The sequence below is a fragment of the Symphalangus syndactylus genome, chromosome 9, assembly GCF_028878055.3.
Source record: "Symphalangus syndactylus isolate Jambi chromosome 9, NHGRI_mSymSyn1-v2.1_pri, whole genome shotgun sequence".
In the NCBI taxonomy this organism is placed as follows: domain Eukaryota; kingdom Metazoa; phylum Chordata; class Mammalia; order Primates; family Hylobatidae; genus Symphalangus; species Symphalangus syndactylus.
This window is the reverse complement of record NC_072431.2, coordinates 106,359,276-106,384,033: the sequence shown is the minus strand read 5'-3', so window position 1 is coordinate 106,384,033 and position 24,758 is coordinate 106,359,276. Positions and strand designations below refer to the sequence as shown.

General features: G+C 43.6%; 1 protein-coding gene across 1 annotated transcript; it reads left to right on the top strand.

Annotated features, from left to right (window-relative positions):
• Window positions 1-1,830: 1,830 nt before the first annotated feature.
• On the top strand, window positions 1,831-7,076 carry ALDH1B1 (aldehyde dehydrogenase 1 family member B1). Its single transcript, XM_055293638.2, is given in 3 exon segments — window positions 1,831-1,930; window positions 4,858-6,276; window positions 6,278-7,076. Coding segments are annotated over 2 exon segments (1,557 nt in total). The 5' UTR covers window positions 1,831-1,930; window positions 4,858-4,866; the 3' UTR covers window positions 6,425-7,076.
• Window positions 7,077-24,758: the final 17,682 nt, after the last annotated feature.

The following is a 24,758-nucleotide window of genomic DNA, read 5'->3' as shown; positions in this document are numbered from 1 at the left end:
CAGCTGCTCCTCAAAGGGAGGAGCCTCTCAGACCTGCCACAGTTTCCAATGCACTCTGACATGAGGACTGATGCTCACTTTGCCATAAACTCACTTCCTCTATCAATGAGGCCTCTTAAGGATTGGTCAGTTAATCATTAAGTCAATCAATCCTGGAGTGCTATGCCAAGTGCCCAAGGGGAGCTAGGCGGTCCACGTGCTGCGCGGGCGGCAGGAGGGCCTTTGCAAGGGGCTCATGCTGTTGCTGGAGAAACCCGAGGAAAGCATGTGCATCAAGGTGATAAGATGCCAATCATAGTGCCTTCGTGGAGGGCTAACTTTTGCAGCAAGGGCAGTGAACATCCTAAGGATGATATGGTAGCAAAAGTTTCCATAGAGTTGTAGCTTAAGGAAAGAACTAAGTGAATTAGTTCTAAGCAGTTGCATGTGAACACCCTAGATCAGTGGAGAGGCAGGGATTTAATACAAGGAACTGGGTGCTTCCAGTGCTGCTGCAAGTGCTAGAGGCAGAAGCAACCCTCAGCCAGACCAGGACCGACTCTCAGGACAATATGGACATGGCCCACCAGCCTTGTGCCTGTCTGAGGCTACTTCAGACACCCTCCTGCAGCCTCCATTCAAAGAGCAGGAAGCCAGGTCAAGGAGCGGCTACAACCACAGCAGCCAGTCCACAGCCAGGAAGCTGGAGAAGGGACAAGGAATGCTGCCGCAGAACATCTCCCATTTCTGCTATCCTGCTAGTGCCACCCTACAGGGGCAGGACAATACCCTCCAACGTGTGCCCGCCTTCCACATCCGGCAGAGTACTACTAATTGGCAGCACCTAGTCCACTTCCAGAACTCTAACTGCAAATGAGGCTGGGAAACATGGCGGTTAGCTTTTGGACCTCCCCAGCCAGAAGGAAGGTGCAGTGAGGGTGGAGTGAGTGAGATGCGTGTTCAGTGGTCCATCTTGGCAACCTTTATAGTAACAAAATGGAGACAATTAAATGTCCAACAGTTTACCCCTACAACAGAATTCCGTGCCACCTTGGAGAGGATGACGTTATCTGTAATTAGTGATAGGAGAAAACTTCAAAATACAGCGCTAAGCTTTAAAAATTTTTTTAAAACAGCACAACAGAGGTTACTATATGATTTTATTTTTATTAAAATAATTTTTGAAAGATGCAGAGGAAACAGTACTAGCAGGACAAACACCGTAATAATGGCTACCGTAGGTGAAGAGATTACAGGTGATATTTTTCTTCTTTTTTCATCCTTTCCTGTGTTTTCCAAGTTTTCTACACTGTGCATACATTCTTTTTGTCCTTAGGGCAAAAATGTACTTTGAAAAATGCCCAAATATAAAATCTTCTTGAAGGAACTGAAGAAAGGAGCAGTGAAAGTGGAGGACAGAAATTAGTGAATCCTGGACAAAAAAAGTGAGGGAGAGGCGAGGCAGAGAAGGGGTTAAGGGGAGTCTCAAGGATGGCAGTCGATTAAGCAGCGTCTTGCAGCGGGGAGAAATGCAAAGTGTAGTTGGGGTTCGGTCTCCGAAAATTTTGCTGTGTGACCTGGGGAAGCCCTTGCCCCTCTCTGGGTATCTCTGTTTCCGCTCCCAAACCAGTGCCTCAGGACCCTAGATCTGAGCAACGTGGACACTGGGCTTGCGGAGACGCGAGGGAGGGAGCGCTGAAGCGGTGCGGGCTGCCGGGGGTAGAGGGGCGGGGACCGGGAAAGATCGGGCTGGGCGGGGGAGGAGCGGCCTTGGCCGGCAACAGGACGTAGGCAGCGCCCCAGGCGCAGGCGGAGCCTCATTGGCCGCTGAGCCCCGGGCTGTGCGGAGGCGGGACCTGCGGCCAGCCCTGGGCTGCCAGCTGGATAGAGCTGGGAGGGCCGGAAACAGAACCCGAGCTTGATCCTGAACCGGAGCCCGAGGCTGCCGCAGGTAACTAACGCTGGTCTCCCCTCGGCTCCCCCGGGAAGCCGCAGCTCCTGGCGCCGCGTGGGGCCTTTCCTCTCTGGGCCGCGGCATCCCCATCTGGGGGCTGGCCTTTCCGCCGTTGCACTGTAGGACTCTCTCCACGCCCCCTAATCCCATCCCCCGCCTCTGGGTGACGCTACAGGAGCCCCGAGGACACAGACGCCCCCAGAACTTACCACGTTAGCTCGACCTCAACACTCCTGCCCACTCGGCCCACTTCAACAGAGGGCCCCTGACCATAGCCCAGAGGCTTGGACAAGCCCGGAGGTTGCGCCCTTTCCCCCGCAGAACGGGTGAGGTGGGCGCCGCTGCATTTCCCGCGGATAGAGAAGGTCAGGTCCTTCCCGCTGTGGGTGAACTGTAAAAAAATGCCCATATTCAGGAGGATATGCAAAGCTAGGTTTGTGGAAATCTGGGGTGAGGCTCCCATACTTTCTTGCTGTGTGTCCTCGGTGAGTCCCTGAACCTCTCTGGTGCCCAGCCTTCTTCCAGAATGGGGGTCATCGTCAACCCCGACCACCCAGGGACTGCAGAGAGGCTTGACAAATTTCCCGTGAGGAGACGCCTGCAAACTACAAAGCATGGTGCGCTGTGAGCTGTGATCTTCCTATCAGCAAGTGGAGGCCCCAGCAAGAACCCCATATAGGCCCCAAGAGTAGGAACGGCCTTGGTGTGGCTGCAAAGGTTTGCCAGCCTTGGCCTATGACCACCTCTCCTGACTGCTTCACCCCTCCAATCCTTACCCCATGAATTGGTGACTCCCCTTTCCCCTACCTCCTTTTGGACTCCTCACCCTCAGAGCCAGGCCTGTTGGTGGCAAGGGGGCTCTGTCCCAGCATATGGCAAAGTCCGGAGCTAAATGGAACCCTGGGCACCCCTGGCAGATCTGCTGACTCAACTTCCCCCTGTGGGATATGATGAGGTTTCTCTTCAAATAATCTGATCAATCTTTTATTCTTTAATTCATAGTATCCCCCCTTTTTTTTTCATTTTTTTCGTTTTTGCCTTTGTTAGATGCCCAGGCACGCCACAGTGCCAAGCGTTATCGGTACCAGCTCACATTCGTTTGCTTATTTGGAAAGAAGACTAACTTTCTAGCTCATTACAGACACCCCTTCCCCTTTCTCTCCACTTTCTTTTACGTGCCCACTCTATCTAAAAAAAATCAAATGTTTAGCCAACCAGGATTAGTTTAGATTGTACGATCTGACCCCAGCCAATGGGGAAAGGGTACAGGGGCAGGACTTGCATCAGGAATAAAGGCTCTCATGCCCCCTTGTTCAGTCGTGCTCTCATGGCAACTGGCCAAGGAGGCATCCCTCTGCGCAGAAGTAAAATTGCTTTGCTGAGAATCCTGTGTTCGAGTGTTCAATTTCCTTAGGATTTTGAGCGTTATTCCTAACACCCGCAAGGGGAAGGGAAACTTTCTTGGTCAGCATTGATTATTAATATTATTATTTTTGGATACAGTCTTGCTCTGTTACCCAGGCTGGAGTGCAGTGGCACAATCATGGCTCACTGCAGCCTCAACCTCCTGGGCTCAAGTGATTCCCCCCACCTCAGCCTCCCAAGCAGCTAGAACTACAGGCATGCACCACTATGCTCGGCAAATTTATTTTTATTTTTTTGTAGAGACGGGGTTCTTGCTATGTGCTCAGGCTGGTCTCAAACTCCTGGCCTCAAGCAATCCTTCCACTTTGGCCTACCAAAGGGTTACCAGCGTAAGCCACCAGGCCCATCACATTGATTTTTATGGGGCCAGGAACCTACATGGAGCCTTGCTTTCCTGATTGAGTTTTTTGTTCCTCTCCCTGCCGAGGGGTGGAAGGTGAGAGGCTGGAGGTGAAGGGACAGGCAAGTGCAATTCCATTTTACTGCTGGGCGGAGCAAGACTCATGAGACATCAAAGGCAGAGAGATTCAAATTGTGACTGAAGAATAACTGCTTCAACTAATCTGAGAACATTACACTGTTTAATTTTCATTTAATATGTATTATATGCGGTTTAAGTTTTATAACAGTAGTTGTTTTAATGAAGTCTACACTCTTCAGAGTTGTAGCTTTTCTTCTCAGCTGCCTCCTGACTTGCTGCACCTCTGGGAAAGCTGAAAAGGGATGCTGAGACCTGTGGTTGGGGGATGCTGGGCTAGGTCAATTTCTGAGGCACTGCCAGTTCTCATGTCCTGAGTGGAGCTTGCCAGGGTTTTTATATGCAAGACATCATTCACCATAACCCCATGAGGCATTTCACATATGGGGGAACTGAGGCACAGAGGTGAAATGAAGCAAGTCCCTCTCAGAGAACAACCGTCTCCAAGTCCCTTTGATTTCCACTGAAGTCTTAGGTCAATTCTTAGACAGCATTTGTGGCAATTTCAGTGTTTCCTCAGTGTACCATTCAGTACTGTGTGGTGAGCCACTGCTCTGTAGCAGGCATACCTCTAGGCTCGGGGACATAGCAATGAATGAAACAGAAAAATAAGTTCCTGTGCTCATGGAGCTTGCATTTTATGGGGGGAGACAGACAAACATATAAGCCCGTAAAGATAGTATTTGGGATGTGAGATAGAGAAGCAGTAAAGCAGGGTGGGGGGATAGAGAGTGTTGGGGTGGGAAGGGTTGCAATTTTATAAAGGGTGGTCAGGGAAGGCCTTGCTGAGACAGTGGCTTTTGAGACCCAGCAGAGGTGAGGGAGTGAGCTGAGGATAGGCGGGACGTGATGGAGTTGGCCCAGAGAGTTCATCAGGGCCCTCACAGCTCTTACAGTCCGTGTTTTTAGAGGTGACAGTCCTTTATGCTGGAATCTTGGAATGTCTGAGCTGGTGGGCCCTTGGGTACTGCCACCTGCCTTCTCCCACCTGTTCACCCCGGTTTCCTTTGTCCCTCTCCAGAGTGTCAGCATGCTGCGCTTCCTGGCACCCCGGCTGCTGAGCCTCCAGGGCAGGACCGCCCGCTACTCCTCGGCAGCAGCCCTCCCAAACCCCATTCTGAACCCAGACATCCCCTACAACCAGCTGTTCATCAACAACGAATGGCAAGATGCAGTCAGCAAGAAGACCTTCCCAACGGTCAACCCTACCACCGGGGAGGCCATCGGGCACGTGGCTGAAGGTGACCGGGCTGATGTGGATCGGGCCGTGAAAGCAGCCCGGGAAGCCTTCCGCCTGGGGTCCCCATGGCGCCGGATGGATGCCTCTGAGCGGGGCCGGCTGCTGAACCGCCTGGCAGACCTAGTGGAGCGGGATCGAGTCTACCTGGCCTCACTGGAGACCTTGGACAATGGGAAGCCTTTCCAAGAGTCTTACGCCTTGGACTTGGATGAGGTCATCAAGGTGTATCGGTACTTTGCTGGCTGGGCTGACAAGTGGCATGGCAAGACCATCCCCATGGATGGCCAGCATTTCTGCTTCACCCGGCATGAGCCCGTTGGTGTCTGTGGCCAGATCATCCCGTGGAACTTCCCCTTGGTCATGCAGGGTTGGAAACTTGCCCCCGCACTCGCCACAGGCAACACTGTGGTTATGAAGGTGGCAGAGCAGACCCCCCTCTCTGCCCTGTATTTGGCCTCCCTCATCAAGGAGGCGGGCTTTCCCCCTGGGGTCGTGAACATCATCACGGGCTATGGCCCAACAGCAGGTGCGGCCATCGCACAGCACATGGATGTTGACAAAGTTGCCTTCACCGGTTCCACCGAGGTGGGCCACCTGATCCAGAAAGCAGCTGGCGATTCCAACCTCAAGAGAGTCACTCTGGAGCTGGGTGGTAAGAGCCCCAGCATCGTGCTGGCCGATGCTGACATGGAGCATGCCGTGGAGCAGTGCCACGAAGCCCTGTTCTTCAACATGGGCCAGTGCTGCTGTGCTGGCTCCCGGACCTTCGTGGAAGAATCCATCTACAATGAGTTTCTCGAGAGAACCGTGGAGAAAGCAAAGCAGAGGAAAGTGGGGAACCCCTTTGAGCTGGACACGCAGCAGGGGCCTCAGGTGGACAAAGAGCAGTTTGAACGAGTCCTAGGCTACATCCAGCTTGGCCAGAAGGAGGGCGCAAAACTCCTCTGTGGCGGAGAGCGTTTCGGGGAGCGTGGTTTCTTCATCAAGCCTACTGTCTTTGGTGGCGTGCAGGATGACATGAGAATTGCCAAAGAGGAGATCTTTGGGCCTGTGCAGCCCCTGTTCAAGTTCAAGAAGATTGAGGAGGTGATTGAGAGGGCCAACAACACCAGATATGGCCTGGCTGCGGCTGTGTTTACCCGGGATCTGGACAAGGCCATGTACTTCACCCAGGCACTCCAGGCCGGGACCGTGTGGGTAAGTAAACACCTACAACATCGTCACCTGCCACACACCATTTGGAGGGTTTAAGGAATCTGGAAATGGGAGGGAGCTGGGTGAGGATGGGCTTAAGGCCTACACAGAGGTGAAGACGGTCACCATCAAGGTTCCTCAGAAGAACTCGTAAGAGCAGCTGTCAGGGAGGCCCAGTCACAGTCCAGCAATTCCACAACCACCTTGACCAATGCTTGCCAAACTGTTTTAAAGCCAAGAACACCCTTTATTTGTTCCAAATTAACTCTTAGAAGAAACCCCACAAATACAGCAATTCAATCGAGGCTGTTCTATTTAAATCAGGGATGGGGACCAGGCTGAGTTCTACCTATCTAACCCCCAGCCACAGCCCCCTTGGCGGCCCATGAGTTGCTTCCATGGAATCTTAGGAGTCTCTGAAAGACAAATTAAAAACCAATGATATGTAATTTGTAGCTCTTCCTGCTGACCCAAGGACTTTCCCATGGGTTCACTTGATGGTTTAGTGGATCGACTCAACTCAGAACATAGTCTTGGAAAGTGTTAGGGGTTTTGAACTAGGTGGATACCAAATCTCGGCCCCACTCTTCATTGGCTTAACCTAAAAATCAGAGGTGCTTTTCCTTGTCTGTGTGCCAGTTGCTGGCTGTTTTAGTTGCTTGCCCTTCATTTTGCTACTGATTTTCCTTAATTTGTGGGAAGGAGTAGGCAAAGAATATGCTTACATAATTACACCTGTAAAGTAAGCCCAAACACCCCAAATGTCCATCAACTGATGAGTGGATTAATAAAATGTTTCCATGGAATATTCCTTGGACTACTCAGCCATAAAAAGGAATGAAATACTGACACACGCAGCGACATCAGTGAACCCTAAAACATCCTTCTCAGTGAAACAAGCCAGAGAGATGTACAAGGCTACGGACTGTATGATTCCATTTATATGAAATATACATACTAGGCAAATCCATGGAGATGGAACATAGATTAGTGGTTGCCAGGGGATAGAGGAGTAACTGTTGGTGGGCATGGGATTTGTTTTTGGGAGGTTTTGAAAATGTTCTGGAATTGAACAATAGTAATGGTTGCACGATTTGGTAAAAATACTAAAAACTATGGAATTGTTTAATTATGGTATATGAATTAATTTTTTTTTTTTTTTTGACACGGAGTCTCACTCTGTCGCCCAGGCTGGAGTGCAGTGGTGTGATCTCGTCTCACTGCAACCTCCACCTCCCAGATTCAAGCGATTCTCCTGTCTCAGCCTCCTGAGTAGCTGGGATTATAGGTGCACGCCATCACACCTGGCTAATTTTTGTATTTTTAGTAGAGATGAGGTTTCAACCATTTTGGCCAGGCTGATCTTGAACTCCTGACCTCAGGTGATCCACCCGCCTCGGCCTCCCAAAGTGCTGGGATTAGAGGTGTGAGCCACAACACCCGGCCGTGAATTAACTCCGTTAAAAAATAAACATATACATTCTGTGAGCAAATCCATTTTGTCTCCATACTGTTTGTTCAACATACAGGTTTTGGAGCCCTCACTTAAAATGGATTAATTGCAATATCCTGGAGCCAAAGCCAGGAACTGCATTTTTAATGAGTTCCCTAGGTAATTTGAGAGTCAATAATACTCGAGATGAGGTTGACCAGAGAGCACCAATCTGCTCTGAAGCTCTAGGGTGTTGTGAACATTTGTAAGTCTTCTGCTATGTATTGGGAATACAGTGATGAATATGACATTACAGTGGGGGACCAGAAAAATAAATGAAGAATTTCAATACAATAGTAGAGATAGGTAGAAGATGCTATGGGGCCTTGGCTAAGGATGATGGGGAAAGCTTCACAGAGCAGGTAATGTTTGACCAGGGTATTAAAGATAAAGGGGGAATTTTCCAAAGAAAGAAGAACCATTTCCAGCATGTACTGGGTGGAGATGGAAGTGCATGGAAACTGAAAGGCAGCGGCTGGGGCAGTGAGCCCAGGGAAGCCAGATCTTGAAGATGGTTTCAAGAGTGATGTGTGGAAGAATGGATGCATTCTTACTGTCTCGGGAAACATGAAAAGGAATCACCTGGGTCAGTCATTGGAGGCTTGCAGGGTGTCTGATAGAGGAGGTCCTCTGTACTCATGCTAGTTTTTGCCCTGTGAGAAGGTATGATAGTGATCAAGTTGTCAGTCTGCCGGGGGAGACAGAACGGAAACAAATATACAGAATTTTTCGAAAGTGGTTAGTGCCCTGAGGAGAATAAAGCAGTGATTTCTCTTTTTGGGAGTACAGTCAGCTAGATTATTTGGACAAGCCCTCCTGCTGAAAACAAAAGCTTCTTGAAAGTATGGAAGGGCTGACAAGATAGTGAAACCAAGGGGAAACAGGAACTGGGAGAGGCAAATGGAGCAGTGGAACTTCTCATCTTGCAAACCTGAACTTCGGGAGGCAAGCCAAGGTTGAAGCTCAAGCCTACCCAGGTGGAGATGCTGAGAGGAGGCCCTCAAGATGGGATGGACCCAGCCTGCCTGTGGCTGAGATTCCCAGAGCTGGCTGCTGCCTGTCCTTCCCAAGGCTCTTTTTTTATTCAGGTCTTCCTTCTGGCTATCCAATCTCCTGCTAGTAAAAATACTTCTGTATTTTTCAAGTTGCTCACTATCAGTTTCCTTGCTTTCAAGCAAAGATCCCCAAACAGCACATTCTTTTTCATATTTTCTCTTTTAATTTTGAAGTCATTTCAAACGTACAGAAATCTTGCAAGAAGCATATGGAGAACATTTGCCCCTCGAATCATTTGCAAGTTGCAGATCTGATACCATGACTTTGGAATATTTTAGCATATATTTACTACATACTAGAACATTCTTCCACATATACATAATACAACCATCAAAATCAAGAAATTAATATTGATTCATTAATATCATCGAAACTTCAGACCTATGGAAGTTTCACCAGTTATCCTAATAGCATCCTTCATAGCAAATAATGGAGCCCAAGATCATATTTTGTGTTAACTGTCATGTCTCTTTCATCTCCTTCAGTCCAGGACCATTTCTAATCTTCCTTGGCTATCATGACCTTGACACTCTGGAAGATTATAGGACAATTTTAAAATTATGTAAAAATCTTGTTTCTCATCAAATTTGTATTCATCAGTTTCAGCAACAATATGTTTCTTGGCTCAATTGTTACTATGATAATTATCATATAATGATATTCTAATCCTATCAGTATTTCTACAGTTATCAGTTGGCATATTGTTGTAAGAAATAGCTTTTTCATTCATTCATTCATTCATTCATTCTTCGGATTCCTATTGTATTCAATGAATTGTAATCTACTGATATTACTTATTTTGGTGCTCCACATGCTTCTAGATTTGGCCAGTGGGAGCTCTTTCAATCTGGCTCCTGTATCCCTTTGACACATACCCATTATTCTTTGAGTTCTTCTTTACTTTCTGACATAATTTAATTTTCCAGACCCATCCTGTACTTTCCCTGTCCCAGCCCCGGAATCAGACATCTCTTCAAGTAGCACTGGTTCCTTTTAATGGGAATGGTACTTGGAAACCAAGATCTGCACACTGGGCTTGCCCATTGCTACACACACACACACACACACACACACACACACAGATCTATATTTGTTCCTATATCTCTCCATACTGAGACCCATCCGTTTATACTAATACTTCCAATTCCAATCCAACACCACATTTGTAACCACCTTATTTAACAACAAGAAATTTGGCTCCAGTTATCCATAATATATTTCGTTGTTGGATCAACCAACCTTGTATGTATGCTGTCTCCTGTAGGCATCACTTTCTCCCGCCCTTGCCCCATGCAGATGTGGTCCTGACCTTTCTCCTGCTCTAAACCCCAACTCTGGGCTGCCACTGTCCCCCCTTTACCACGTGGGCCCCCACCTTACTCAGCTCAGGCTCCAGTGCTCCTCATCAAACCACCTCAGGACCCCCAACCCGTCCATCTTCCTCCTCAATGGAGGAGCCCCGTTCATCCCATTTAGGCTCCAACACCTGCTGTTGGCCATGGCTACACCCTGCCCTCCACACAGATGCTTCAGATGCCTGCCTTGCTTGGCTCACATAATGGCTTTTGGATTGGAGTGTCTGGAAAGGCAGAAAGGCAGTCAGGAAAAGCAGGAAGGCAGAAAGGCAGTCAGGAAAAGCAGGAAGGCAGAAAGGCAGGCAGGAAGGCAGAAAGGCAAGCAGGAAGCTGATGTGTTCTTATTGGGGATAATTAGAAAAAGAGTAAACTGAGGAATCTAAAAAGTTGGTAAAAGAAATGGCAGAGAAGGGGTGGAAGTTAATTTAGTGAAGCCTCGGAATAAGTCAAGGAAAATGGAAACAGACCTTGGAATTGCACAGGAGGCATCGAGGAGAGAGAGGGGTGAGCTGTGTGTAAGAGGAAGGGAGATGGGGCAGTAGATGCTTTGATATGAGGTTATGATGGATGGAGTTAATCTACATTGTTGAAGAGGGAATTTAGAGATATCCAACAAGTAGGCTGAATAGAGGTTATTTAAAACTTTTTTTTCTTATAAAATAGCCAAGTTATTCTGGGCCCTTGGGAACATGGCAATTTCCCAGAGGCAGGATTTAGGAACTCTGAGTCATAAGGCCCATTATTGTGCAAATTTCTACAACAAAGCAAAATGAATTTATAAACATCCTATTGAAGCTCTAGGCAAAGTAAGCAAGAAAGTTTTTAGCAAGTGAGGAATAGTACATGGAAATTAATAATGCAAACTCACTGTTATTAATTGAAGGTATGTAAAATGTCATTGATTTTTTTTTTTTTTAACCTTTATGTCTCAAGTGGGAGTCCCTAAGTTTCAAGCTATTTCTTTAAGGTGTCACTCCGTAATAGTTCTAAGAAATGTAATCTATGCAAAATGGCTGGCTCCAGGAATTCCTATAATGCGGCAAGAGCCTATGAGAACATCTAATAGAAATATGACTGGTGAATAATTTGCTTTTCTGTCACAGAAGTTAACATTTTAAAAGAATTAATTTCATCACTTACATTTTAATGTTTGTTTCTATTTAAATATTTGACATTAAATTTATATATAATGAGATTTCTAACAGCTTAATTTTATGCCATTTTCCTGTGTCATAAAAGGAGAGAAATGCTATTAAAGCAAAAAAGAAAAGAAAAGAAACATTTTAGCTGCTTAACTATGCCCAGAAACTAGTTATGAATCAAGATGTTATATTCCTAATTAGCAGCTGTTTTATCTCCATTATTTTTCTAGTAAAAGAAAATGTAGAAATATTTTAGCTTTTACAAAGTAACTTTTTTTTAGCCAAAATTATGAGTATTTTGTGTGTTTGACCTAAGTATTAAAATAACTCTCTATTGTCACAAGGTGCTTCAGAATCTGTAAATCTAAAATTATTCTAAAAATAAAGCTTATTTAAAAAAATGGTTCAGAGGACTCTAAAAAAAGAAAACACGATGGCCAAAAATAATGTCATATCAACAGATTCACCTCATGAATTGCAAAAAGGATAAAAAGGTAGGACCAAAGTTTAGAGAAATGATGTTTCCTTGACCATGAGTCAAGCAAGTGACAGACCACACTTCCCCCATTTTCTAAGAAGGATAACATTTAAGGAAAAGACCTGAGAAGTCATGTAGTCCAACCCAACATTATGAAACCTGAGGAAACTAAAGTCCAGAGAGACTGAGGAGCTTGTCTGAGGTGAGGAACCCTGAGCTGGTTCTGGAGGTGAGCCAGCCTCTGGGGCAGCCACTTTCCTCATACCACTTTGCTTCCTTAGTGAGTCTGTGCAGTTCTCCCTCTTACTCTGAATTATTCTTGGCTTTGCCTTTTTAGACTTTTAAAGTATCTTTAAAGATATCAAGGCATAATCCATACCAATTTGAACTAATCTTGCATAATTATAAAAGAGCAGCAGAAATGAAGAGCAAGAGAAGGTTGCAGGAGAAGGGCGCCCCCTAGGATGTGTGTGTGCAGTGTGGCTGGGAGAGAATTTTCTGGTACATGGAAAGCTGAAATGTGTGTTTTTGCAGCCACTGTGTGCCCTTTCTTTTAATTAGCTAGCTTTTACTTAATAAAACACTTTTGGCCTTGGTGCATTACATAATAACGATTGTAATCATAATAGCCAGTGATAAACTGTATGTACATTGCATACCAATTAAAATGCTTGTATAGTCAGATTTTTTTTTAACTTTCTTTATAAAAGGGGGAAGAAAGGGGAAGAAATTTTATTCACAAAGGAATCAGGAAAGATTAAAAGCTGAGAAGAATGTAATGTCTCTGAATTACCTTCTGACCTTTATGAGGCCTCAACCAGTATGTACATGTTTTGGATTTTGTCTTTTTCTTTTTTCCTTACTTCATATTAGGCTTCCACAGCTGGACACAGTCCCTAAGCTTATCAGATTAATGTGACCCTGATAGATCCCCATTATATTTATATCCCCTAATTTATCAATTGGCACTTGGATTGTTTCCAGTTTTCAGAATCTATAAACAGCCCTGCTAGAAACTTCTTTACATAATTTACCTTTAGCTGTCTCTTAGGTTAATTCCTCATGATGTACCTCCCAAAGTGAAATTGTAAAGTGTTGCATGTAAACATCTCCTGGTTCTTTTTTTCATATTGCGGGATTGCTCTCCATATTGAAGCAACTTATAATGTCAACAGTAATTATTGTATTTTTCCATAGCATTGTGAACAGTGGGACTTATTATTTTTATTTATTTTAACAGGAATTTAATGTCACCTCCAAGCCTTTAAAATCTGCATTCTTGAATTGTTACTGAGGCAGTGCATTTTTTTATAGTTTGCCATTTTTTGCATGTATTTCCCTTTTCTGATTATAGAATAAGGCCTTACATATATGTACCAATTATGTATACTGAATGCAAAACTTTAGTTACATTTATCACATTTCCCCCATTCTGTTGCATTTCTACTTATTTAAATAGATTTTACCATATTTTGTTTTCATTTTTATATTTATACAAATATCCATCTTTTCTCTGATGACAACTTCACTATTTTCAGTATGTAGAAGATTCTCTACAGAGATTCCATATACTTTCTCCAATTTTATTTTCATTCTTAATTGCTGAAGTCTTTAAACTCAATGGGAATTTACTTCAGTATATTGTAATACTGGATTCATATCACTTTTTTTTCAACAAAGATTTACTGTGTCCCTCCTCTGCACCAAGCCCTGTGCTAGGCATCGGTGATATTAAGAAAGGCGACATCTTCAGGGGCATTCCAGCCCTCAAGGGTCTTTCCGTCTACTGTGCTATGCAGGTGAGGATGCAGAACTGCAGAGCAGTGTTAGAAGGTTAATAAGTAAAGGGTATGGAGGAACACCAAGCAGTTTCCTAACTCAGCTGTGAGGAGTCAAGGAAAGACTCCCCCAGGAAAGGAATGTCTAATCTGAAAACTGAAAATCAAGTAGGACTTGGCCAGGTAACAAGGAAACAGGGAGGAAGACTGTTCTAGGCAGGGGAACAGCAAATGCAAAGCCTGCAGGAAGAGCATGGTGCTTTCACAGGGAAGTAAAGAAAGCGATTAAGGACTGAGCAGGATTGTTGTACTAAAGGTACTTTGGAAAGGTAAAAGCAAGGTCACTTTGTACTCACCTATAATTGCTGGCTGCCAAAATGAATGGTTGCTAGCTTGCTACATTTTGCTACGCTAAATCAGTGAAGCCCTGGGGTCCTCATACAAGTAACCAGCCCTAGGCAAAAATAAAGCCCTGGAGAAGTGAGGTTCACTTCTGATGCAGCAAAATCTAAGAGAGAAGGAAAAAGAGTGGATGTTTGGTTTGTCTTGACATTTTAGCTTTCTCCAAATAAGCTCTTGAAGTTAGGGGATCCTGTCATAACCCAGGAAGTGTCCCTACTACCATTTCTATGCCAGCAAGAAAGCCTGGACCCAAGAGAGGGAGTATAATGGGCAGATGAGTGGCACCAATACTTTCCAAGAAACTCTGAGAAATAGCCTCTTTCTTAGGAACCTGGTGCTACAAATGCTTAATTCAGTTGGCTTATGTGAATGGGTCAGGAAGGAATTGAGATGTATTTGGAATGGAGTTTTTGTCAAATTGCAAATAATTGAGCATAGATTGTAAGGCCAGGAAAGGGTAACATAATTACTTAGTTTTCTAGGATTTGCTTTTTTCACTCCAGGTGTGTTCCTAAGATTCATCCGTATTGTTGCTTACTGCTACAGTTTATTCATGTTGGCAGATATATAATATTCCATTATGTGAATATTTCATACTTTACGTATCTACTCTCCTGTTGATGGACCTTTAGATTGCTTATGTATAGTCTGTAATTTGTATTTTCACTTTCATTAAGGTATATATTGCTAAATGAGTATTTCTAATTTTAAGATAATCAAATTATCAGTAGATTTCTTCATAGTACTTTTGTGTGTATTCTTTCCTATTCTGAGGCCATATCTTATCTACTTATCTATTTATCTACTAAGTTTAAAACTTTGCTTTTAACTTTAAACACTGAATCTACATGAACTGATTTTTTGGTATGGTGTGAAGAAAGGGTTCTATTTCATGTGTTTTTCCATGTGGATGACCACTCCTCCCAGACCCACTTATTAAACAGTCATTTCCTACACTTCCCACTGATCTGCAAAGCCACCTCTATTATCCATCAAATTTCTGTATATGCAAGAATCCCATTTTTGGGTGCTCTGTTCTATGTTATTGATCAATTTGTCTCTCCCTGTATCAGTGCTATACTGATGAACTATTGCACCTTCCTAACAAATTCTATCTGGTAGAGCACATTTCCTTTGTTTTTCTTCTTTGGAAATGCCTTAACTATTCTTGGCTCTTTATTTTTTCTTATACATTTTATGCCTGTCCTCTCTTCAGCAGGGCTTTGAGTATACCTTGATTTCACCCCAGTAGACATCTGTACTCCTTCTGCCTTGAGGCTGTGATTTTTGTAGCATGGTGGAGGACACAACAGGACAGGAGCAGCTCCTCCCTCCTTCACCTTCTCACAGATAAGAAGTAGGCCCTGGCCCCAAGCTCCAGCATGTCCCATTCAAACCAGCTTAAAATAGTCTTTAGCCTCCTCTGTCCCATTTCTAGGTTTATTTCTTTTCATTATTCCTTATATTACAAGTTTTCTTTGCAAAAGTTGGGGAACCAGCTAATCATCATCTTTGCAGGAACTGGAAATATATTTGAATTTGTTATATTTTTGAAGAACTAAATACAGGTTCTATTGATACATTTTATTGTCTCCATTTCTCCCTTTTGTTGATTTTTAATTTCATTACTCTTTCCTTGTTTATTCTGGCTTGCTTTTTCATCCCCATTTAACAATTTTAAAATTGAACATCGTTTCCCCTTAAAAAAAGATTGTAGACATTTAGAGCAATAACTTCTCTATTGGCATCACAGTGTTCCACAAATATTAATGTAGTTTGTTTGTATTTTTTGTGTTAAAACGTTTTGTGCCAGGTGTTGTGGATTTCTTCCAAGATTCGGTACTGTTTAAGAACTTTCCTTCCTCTTTTTTTAATGTTCATGGAATAAGGCACATTTTAATTCTCAAAAATTTTCAATTTTATTGCACTAGGAACTGAGAATGTGGCAAGCTGAATTTTTGACTTTTTGTTTTTATTAAATACACATTACATGCCAGAATATGGTCCTTTTCATGAAAGTTTCTTGAGTATACTTGCAAATACCTTTAGTTATTAGTAAAGTCTTCTCATTTGTCTATTACAACATTATTTATTGTATTATTAACCCCCATAATCTCTTTACTCACTTTTTTAATTGTCTTCATTTGCTTCATATTATTAATTTTGACCTCGGTCTATACTCTGGTTCATTTCTTCTCTTCGAATGGCTGTGATACCAAGAATCACTCTGTGTATATGTATGTTTATGTATGTACGTATATGTATGTATGTAATTGGTTCTGTTTCTCTGGATAGCCTTTCTTCTGTTTTCAATTTTCCATTGCTTCTTATAGCCATCTTTGCAGAGTAAGAACTTGTCAAATTATTTCAGTCATTAGGTCTTGGAATATGCTCCTTTCCGAGAGGAGAGCCGGCAGCTGGCGAGCACTGTGATCGCGCCTACTTTCTGGTTTGTGCGTGTTCTCCCCAAGCCTCCTCCTCGCCTCACTCAAGGCAAAGTTTGATATTCTTCTTCTTCTTCTCTTTATTTTAAACATTATCCCTTTCTTATTCTTTGTGATTTGGAGGAGTATTAATTTGTCTTTAATGTCTAAAGCTTGGAAAGTTGTTTTGTCTGAGTGGAGACTTTCTTTGAGTATTACTCTCAAGTGCAACCCCATGCCTGTCCCTGCTTTAATACTAAGGCTTTGCCTGTCATTCAAGTGAACAGAATCGTTGTCCTTTCTCTGGCTGTGTGGTCTTTACATTTCTGGCCTTTTCGAGTCCATCGGGTTCAGTTATTCACCGAGGGGATCTCCTCTCTCTTTTAGGTCCGTGGGTTTATCTTGGACTGTGATCTTTGGCCTGAGAATTTACTTTGGTTTGGGTTTGCCATGCAAGGACATCCTCAGGATTGCTCCTTCTTAGCTGGGTTTTTCCCAGCTATTGCCCTAGGGAATGGTTGAAGTTACGGAAGTTTAGGGAATCTGTAAGAAAAAGAGGTTAGAGAGAGAATAGCAAAGGGCAAATAAGTGCACCCTGGCCTATGTCTTAGAGGGTATCTGGGATGGGACTATGAGGAAGAAAAGACAGTGAAAGGGTACAAGGATGAGTAAAGGGGAAGGAGAAAGAGTGCCAGAGTTGAACATTATAACTGGGTGCCCCTACGATTTGGAATAACTAATACGCCGTGTTTTTCCCTAGAGTACAAATATCTGAGATCCTCTCCACATCTCTGTCTTTTCAAAATAGAGTTCCCAAAGTTCTGACCATCTCCTTTCAAGTCTTTAACCTGTTAGTGTTCAGGGTTCCCTAGTACTTATGAGTTTTAGGGCTGGGGAAGGCTCAGCCTGGCTCAGTCTTGTCTCATTTTTCTGACTGTGAATATGAATAAGTAGAAAGTCATCTTGGAGAGTTGTGTCCAAATAGCAGAACCTGGGTGATGTCCCAGTGGTTCAAGTTCTTCAGATCCTGATGACTCAGGAAAGGCAGGCTGTGGAGGTTTGAGCCACTGTGGATGAGCACCCCAGCTGGTTCAGAAACACTGCGGGCAAAGGGTGTTAGGTTTCTTCTGTGGCTGAAGCTCAGGGGTGGAGTGAAATTCTCAGCTATACAGAGGGGAGGACTCATGATGCTGGGAAAGCCATCCTGTACCCAGGGCTCAGACCACACTGCTGGAGGCTGGTCCTTGTCTCCTGGAGGCTAGTCCTGGTCTTTGGGTAAATGCTCTCTCAGCCATTGTTTGAGAAGTGAGTTTCCAGAATCACATTCATTCACAGGATGCTCAAGTCCCAGAAAGCTGGATCCTGCATGCTCTCCCATTAGTGAGGAGATCCCCCAGGTTATGTATCAAGCCACTGGCAGGGCCAAAGCAGGAATCAGAGGCCCAGGTCAGAGTACAGTCCCAGTATAAGACTCCTTCTTGCCTCCCTGATCACCCACACCTCTCCCACCATGGACGCTCTTTTCCCCAGCCCCTCTGAGGGAGGCCCCCTTTAGAAACAGCCAGGTGATTTCTTTCTATCACCTGACATGTAGTTGGCAACTTTCCTAACAAGGTTATCCATTCAGATTTTATCCATTCAGAGTGCCCTTCTGGTGGGACCTCCACCTTCTATCACTGAATCCAAAGGAAGAAACCATTCATCAAGAAAGGGCACAAAAAGCAGGGTGGCCAGCTAGAGAGAGAACTGAGAAATTTAGTCAATATTGTTCCACTGATGACCTGGAAGAGCACAATTTCAGTAAGTTAGATCAGCAGAAGCTGTGCTGGAGGGAGTTTTGAAGGAAATGAGAAAATAGAGACAGCAGGTGTATTCTTAGATTATAGGAATTTAGTAGTAAAGAGAAATATATGTCAGCTATGGACACTGGGTGATTGTTTGATTTATCTTATCTCTAGTTATAGCCTTTCTAGTGTAAACCCCATGGTACTGCATACACTATTAGAATTGCCTTTTCTGCTTGGAAATATGCTGACTGGCCCAACTCCTACATATATTGCAGCAGGAGTCTCAGTATATGGCTCAGCAGGTTGTAGGTTGCACAATGCATGCAAATGGTGTGAATGATGTTCCTGAGAATTGTACAATGTACAACCTGAGCAACCATACACAGCAACCCTGATTTTAGCACTCTGTTCTGAAGCAGAGAAGTAAGTATGTGCTACACTGTTTGTTTGACTCTGAATATATTCCTTTTTGTCTGGCAAGGATGGGGGAAATGATGCATCTATCTTCTCTCATTTATGGCCAGAGTATAAATATCATTAAAAAGTAAATAACAACAAAAATAAATCTTATAAGCATATCTCTGACAGTAATAGTAGCTGTCTTGAGGAGAACATATGGTCATTGGCTGCGTATGGGATAATAAACACATAGAGAGAAATTCAATAGAAACTCAAGGTCATAAATGTAATGATTCTCCATTGGAGAGCAGTACACAGTTATTATTTTCAAGTAATATTCCTTGCTTCACAGGAGTAAACAAGGCTGGATACATAAAACATCTTGCAAAATCATTACCTGGTAAAAGCATTAAGCAGGCTTGAATTTAACAGCATTAAAGCTACAGGGAAAAATGTAAAAATTGTTCTTAGAAAATTCATCTTAATATATATTAACATTCTGATATATGTCAAGTATTAAAGTTGAACAAATGAGTGTATATGGAGAATCAGAAAATGAAAAATAACTTAATCTCAACTTCTCATTTTACAGAAGAAGAAACCAGACATAACAAGTAATTTGTCTAAAGTCACACAACTAATTTGTATCAAAATTGGAACTAGAAAAGGACATTTAGGGCCTTACTAAATGCAGCCACCAGCAGATATTTACAAAATCATATTCTAATACATAAAAAATCTTCTAAATAAGGGAGTTTAGATGAATTGTTTTGCAAATTAAATCCATATGTATCCTACTTCAAGCAAATCTGAAATGTAAAATTACAGATTTACAAAATATATAAATTAGAAGATAACTTTAAGGTGATTATATGTATTACATATATAGATGTATATATAATAACTGGACTCATATATATATATGATCCCCTTAAATAGCAAACACTTCCTTTTCTGGATTCTTTTATATAAAATGCAACCTGACTCACAAAAGTTCAGTCAGCTTACACATTTAAAAAAGAATCTACTGTACAAAGCAAAGTTTATCTGTAAGTTGTCATCCAATTTGTAACTTTTAAAACTCCCATTTTCATATGTTCTACAGAGAAGCATAGCACTAAAAAGGATTTATTAGTTTTCTTGAATATCTGCACCATCTTAAAGATTAGCACTTCAGAGCTGGCAAGCACAAGACTTGTAATTATGGCTCTAGCTGTAGTAGGATTCTGAATACATCTTCCCACATCTATTTCCTGAACCTTCTGCATCTGAGTTTTTTCCTTAGTGATGAATGAATGTGTAGAATATGGATGTTTTTTGCATGTGATCTTGACCTAAGTATTATGGATGCAAATGGTATTAGAATAAGTTTCCTTGTTCCAAGTTTCATGTCAGAATTCAGCTCCTATTGAACAGAGCCCTGTTTGGCTGAATAGAGAGAAATTTTCTAAGATTGGTAGAAATGGCCTCAAAAGATTTTGAATTCCATTGGTATTCAGTATGTTGCAATAATGAAATTTTGCTGAAATTTCCTTTAATATTCAGGAATCCATTGAGCAGAGAGGGATTTTATCAGAAATTTAATTCCCACTGACCCCACAGGGTGGCTGGGAGAATCCAATAAGATGATGGGAGCAAAAGGGCCTTGTAAATGGTAAAGCATCACATAAAAATGCCATGTAACCAGATTTAAGCTTTAGGTTGGCCAGACATGTGGTGAGTAAGGACATTACTACAGGAGCATTAGTAAGGGAATATTATCACAGCCATGCTGCCCCATCTCCTCTAATCTCAGAAGCTAAGCAGGGAAGGGCCTGGCTAGTACTTGGATGGAAGAAAGGGAACATCAGAGGACTTGCAGAGTCATGGTAGTGAGATGATCTTAACCCCTTCTGCTTTGGGAAGGGCAGGAAGGTACTGTTTATGGTTTGCAGTCCAGTGCAAGAGCCCCAGATAGGAGGTGGTTGTGGTCTAGAGTTGGCTAGTCTAGGTTCAGCAAGGCCCCAGATGTCAAAACATCAAAAATACAGAAAATAAAAGGACATGCTTACTACAAGAGAACACGTTAAATGAAGATTTCTACTGCTTAGGCTGATGGCCCATCAACACAGCCTCCCAGTGTATACTAAAGAGACTGTGAAATCCCCTCAAATGACCCCATCTTGGGATGGCTTAGAGGCCTAGAAGGAGGTGGGGCAAGTACACAGGGGAGGAGGCAAGGGGCAAATGCCACATAGGGGCCTAAGAAGCTATGGAAAGTCTGAAAAGTACTTCCTTAGGAGGACTCTTGATGTGGCGATTAACTGACATAATAACCTCTTTCCTACCATTTTTGAAGATTGCTGAGAAACACTTTCTCTACCTGGCCAGATTTAAAGGAGCACTGTGATACTGGTTTTTAATTTGATGCAGTACTCAGCAGGTACAACAACAATTGTGTTTTTCTTACTAGAAAGACATGTTTCTTGTGTCTTTTAAGGTTTCATAGAGAAAAGGTGGATCACTCTGTGTTCTTTTCTCCTTTAGGCTATTTTTAAAGAAAAAAAAAAAATCAGGTCTTCTGTGCTCAGAATGCCTTAGCTATATATGTAGGTATATAGGATCAACAACTCATACAGGATAACTCATCATGCCAGGAGGACCAGCAAAAGCCTGGTTCCTGCAGCTGTTCTGGGACCAAGCCTCCCTTCTTCCTGCCAGTGGTGGGCCATGGCCAGGGAAACGTAAATTTGCCATTTAAAGATCCTAGCCTTCTTTGGTTTGAACATCTCCATTGAGTAAATGGTCTACATCAGCCTTATGGGCTTCTCTATCCTGGCATCTCTCAGCCAAAATGGTGTCTGGATGAGGGCAGGAGCTTTAGGGGAAGGAAGTTGGTCTGTGTGGGTTTCTGTGTGGTCGCCGGGTTTCTCTTCCTCTGTGGGGATGCCATTAGTCTCCTTGGTCACTGGGTATCCTGCTGGTGTCTGCTGTCAAAGTCCACCCTGGGGTAAGCTTCTGGTCTTTCCAGTAGACACATCAGGGACAGGCTATTTCCTATCCCATCTCCTGCGGGCTCTCCTCTGAACTGCTCTTTTTCCAGCAGTAGGGCTTTCCCCATCCTTCCTGCCTGGTGGGCTACTCCCGTACTCCCTTCCCAGCAGAGCCTCACTTTCCTTCCCCGTGCAATGAACTTCCCCTGATTTGGGCAGCTCCCATCCCCATCTTCCTTGGCACACTAAACCTTACAGCTGAGTCTCAATAGCTGCTGGGACCATGGAGAAAACCCAGCTTCCTTATGAGGAAACATATGTTTTTACATGTTGTCACAAATGCACAAGTGTTTATAATGAGTGGAGTTACTGGGAAGAAAGGCCACCTTAAACTAAGAAAAGGTTGTCACTATTGAAGCTTTTCATTTTCAAATGCAGCTATCCCATCCTTTCATACCTGAGAGTGGGATTGCCAGAATTAATTACCTGGAGGCTCTTGTGTGGTGGTTCTCATGCCTGGCTGCTGAGGGGATTCTAGAATATTGGTGTCCATGCTCAAGTCCCACTCACAACCAATTAAATCAGAATCTTTGGGCCTGCGGCCTGGGCTTTAGTATTATTTTAAAAGCTCCCTGTTGATTATAATATGCTCCCTGTTGATTATAATATGCAAGAAGGGTTGAGAATAACTTCCTGATACCTCGGACCAGCAGCATCGACTTCACCTGGGTACTTTGTCAGACATGCAGAATCTCAATCCCAAGCCCAGACCCGCAGACCCAAAATCAGCGTTTCAGCAAGATCCGCAAGGGAGTCCTGTGAGAAGTGCTGATAGTTTCTGGGTCCATCCCTGGAGTGGTCAGGACTCAGCATGAACTCAACGACCTGCAAGGCTCTGTACTGGACAGACCAAACCCTGCCTTGTGTTTCTCTGCCTCATAACTCAATATTGCTTTGTGAGTGAAATTAAGTTATAATGTCTATCAAATGCAGCTTCACTGTTGACAACAGCCAATCCAAAGTATGCATGGAGAGAGAGAGAGAGAGAGCGGCCCATGTGCTTGGCATTGGTGGCTTGGTCACCAGTGAGATAAACATGCTCCCAAGCCCCTTTGAGTTAAGGTGTGGTTGGCCTTTTGCTTATTTGAACCCCAGGGCTACCTCCCTCTGGACTTCCTCTCTGTCACTTTTCTGGATTGCAGAAATAAGTGTTGTTCAAACCAGAGAGGTGGAAAGTGTGGAGTGTGGAACAATACATGGCCTTGGGGGCAGACAGAGCTGAGTCCAAATTCCAGTTTCCTGTGGAACTTCGTGCAATCCCATATCTCACCAACTCCCTATTATTAATTGGTGCTCAGGGAGTGACACTGTTTCTCTTATGGGTATCAAAGAAAAACTCAGTCTGAGGCAAGAATTAGCCAAGGCTGATTTTTCATAAACTTGTGGCAGGGGCACCCATCTCCTGTCCTTTCATTTCAGCAGGGGTTCAAGGGTGTTCGAAGGAAAGTGAGGTTTTTAGGGTAAAAAGGAGGAAACACTGAGGCTGTGTCTGACTGGTGACTGTTCTATTAGGGTGGGATTTTTGAAGGCAGGGAACACTCTCCAGTTGGCCTTCAGGTATATTCGACAGTCAAGTTTGGCTATAAGGGGACAAGCTAGCAGGTTGGGGACATTTCTAAAGAGGAAGGAAGGTTTTCTGTGGCTTGGCCATTTCCCAGAACCAATGGGGATTGATGATGAGGTGCTTTTTCAGGGTCACTGCCACAGCAGGTTTTTTTTTCTCACAAAATTGCAGAGAGGATATTATTTGCATCTGAGGCCTGGACATGGCAGGCAACAATAGAAAAGTCCATCTTCCCGGGCTCCATCTCCTAGGGAAGCTGGAGTCTACTTTGTTGTTTTAATTCACAATTCTACCTTCATTCCCCTTGCTAGGAGCACAGGGGCTTATTCACTCTGAGTTTCAAGGTCAGATGTTTCACCTTGGGGGTTTTATTCCCTGCCCACAGCTGGAAAAGTGATAGTTTACAATTATGTCTTTCAAACAGATTTCTCTTCAAATAAAAACAAAGAAGTATGAGGTGAAACTCACCTAATGACAGCAACGCTGCACTGAAAAGAAGAAAAAAAAAAGCTGGGGCATTAAATCACCATCCTTTTGGGTGACCTGTGTTAAATTAAATGTCATCCAAGTCATATAAATTATTCCCAGAGATGGATGAGCCACTTCTGCCTTTTTAACTACCAGTAGCCATCCCCACTGTTATGAAAGCAGTGAATTGCCTTTTGATGGAAATTGTGTGGTTTTGGCTGTCTTCAAGTTATCCATTTAATTGACATTGCTGGCTAAGAATTGGAAGAGAGTTGAATGCTCTAATATAGGCCCTCTGGAGCATGTGGAATGCCACATCCTTGCATGTTTTCCAATCCTCTGTACTTCTTGTGCCTTCCAGGAAAACTAGGCTTTTACAGAGTGGTATGTGCCCTTGCTAATCCCAACTTTAAGACAAAGCAAGCCTTTGGAATGTTCTTATTTAAGTATACTGATGTTGGCACTGGGAAAATCTTACCAAGTCATCCAGCCACCTCCTCTCCCCACTGAGGGCTTCAGCATTCCTCCCCTACTTTTTACCATCTCCCCGTCTCCTGGCTACCACCCTGAAGCTGGTATGGGAATTTGGGATCAGTTTGGAGGAAAAGAGTTTCTGTAAGTGGGAAGAAGGGAAGCCTGTCCTCTCAAATAATAAGGACTTTTGCAAAATTCTAGTGTGCCTGGGGCAAGAATAAGTGATTTAAGTTTGTATTTTTGGGGAGGAGAATATGGATCAGTAGATGAGGTCAAGGACAGGGAAGGAAGGAACATGTAGGAACCCAGCCTGGGGAGAAGGCCTCCTTAGAATGAGTAACTGTCCCTAAAATACAAGTGAGTCCATCTGTGATGAATTTTGACACTGGATCATATTCAGAGACACATAGTGAAGACATCATAAAGTCACTATCCATAATTCAAATCTTTACGCAGTCTCTGAAGGAAGTATGTCCCTAATGCAGCAAACTATCTTAAAATCCTCTCTCTCTCTAACCCCTTCTCAATTGATTCTGTGCAGAATGCAGCTAATTCCTGAATCTCTCCTTTCCATTCCCTTGACTGTTAAGCCCAAACTCCCAAAATCCTGCGTGACTCTTCTTTTCTCTGTCCATGTT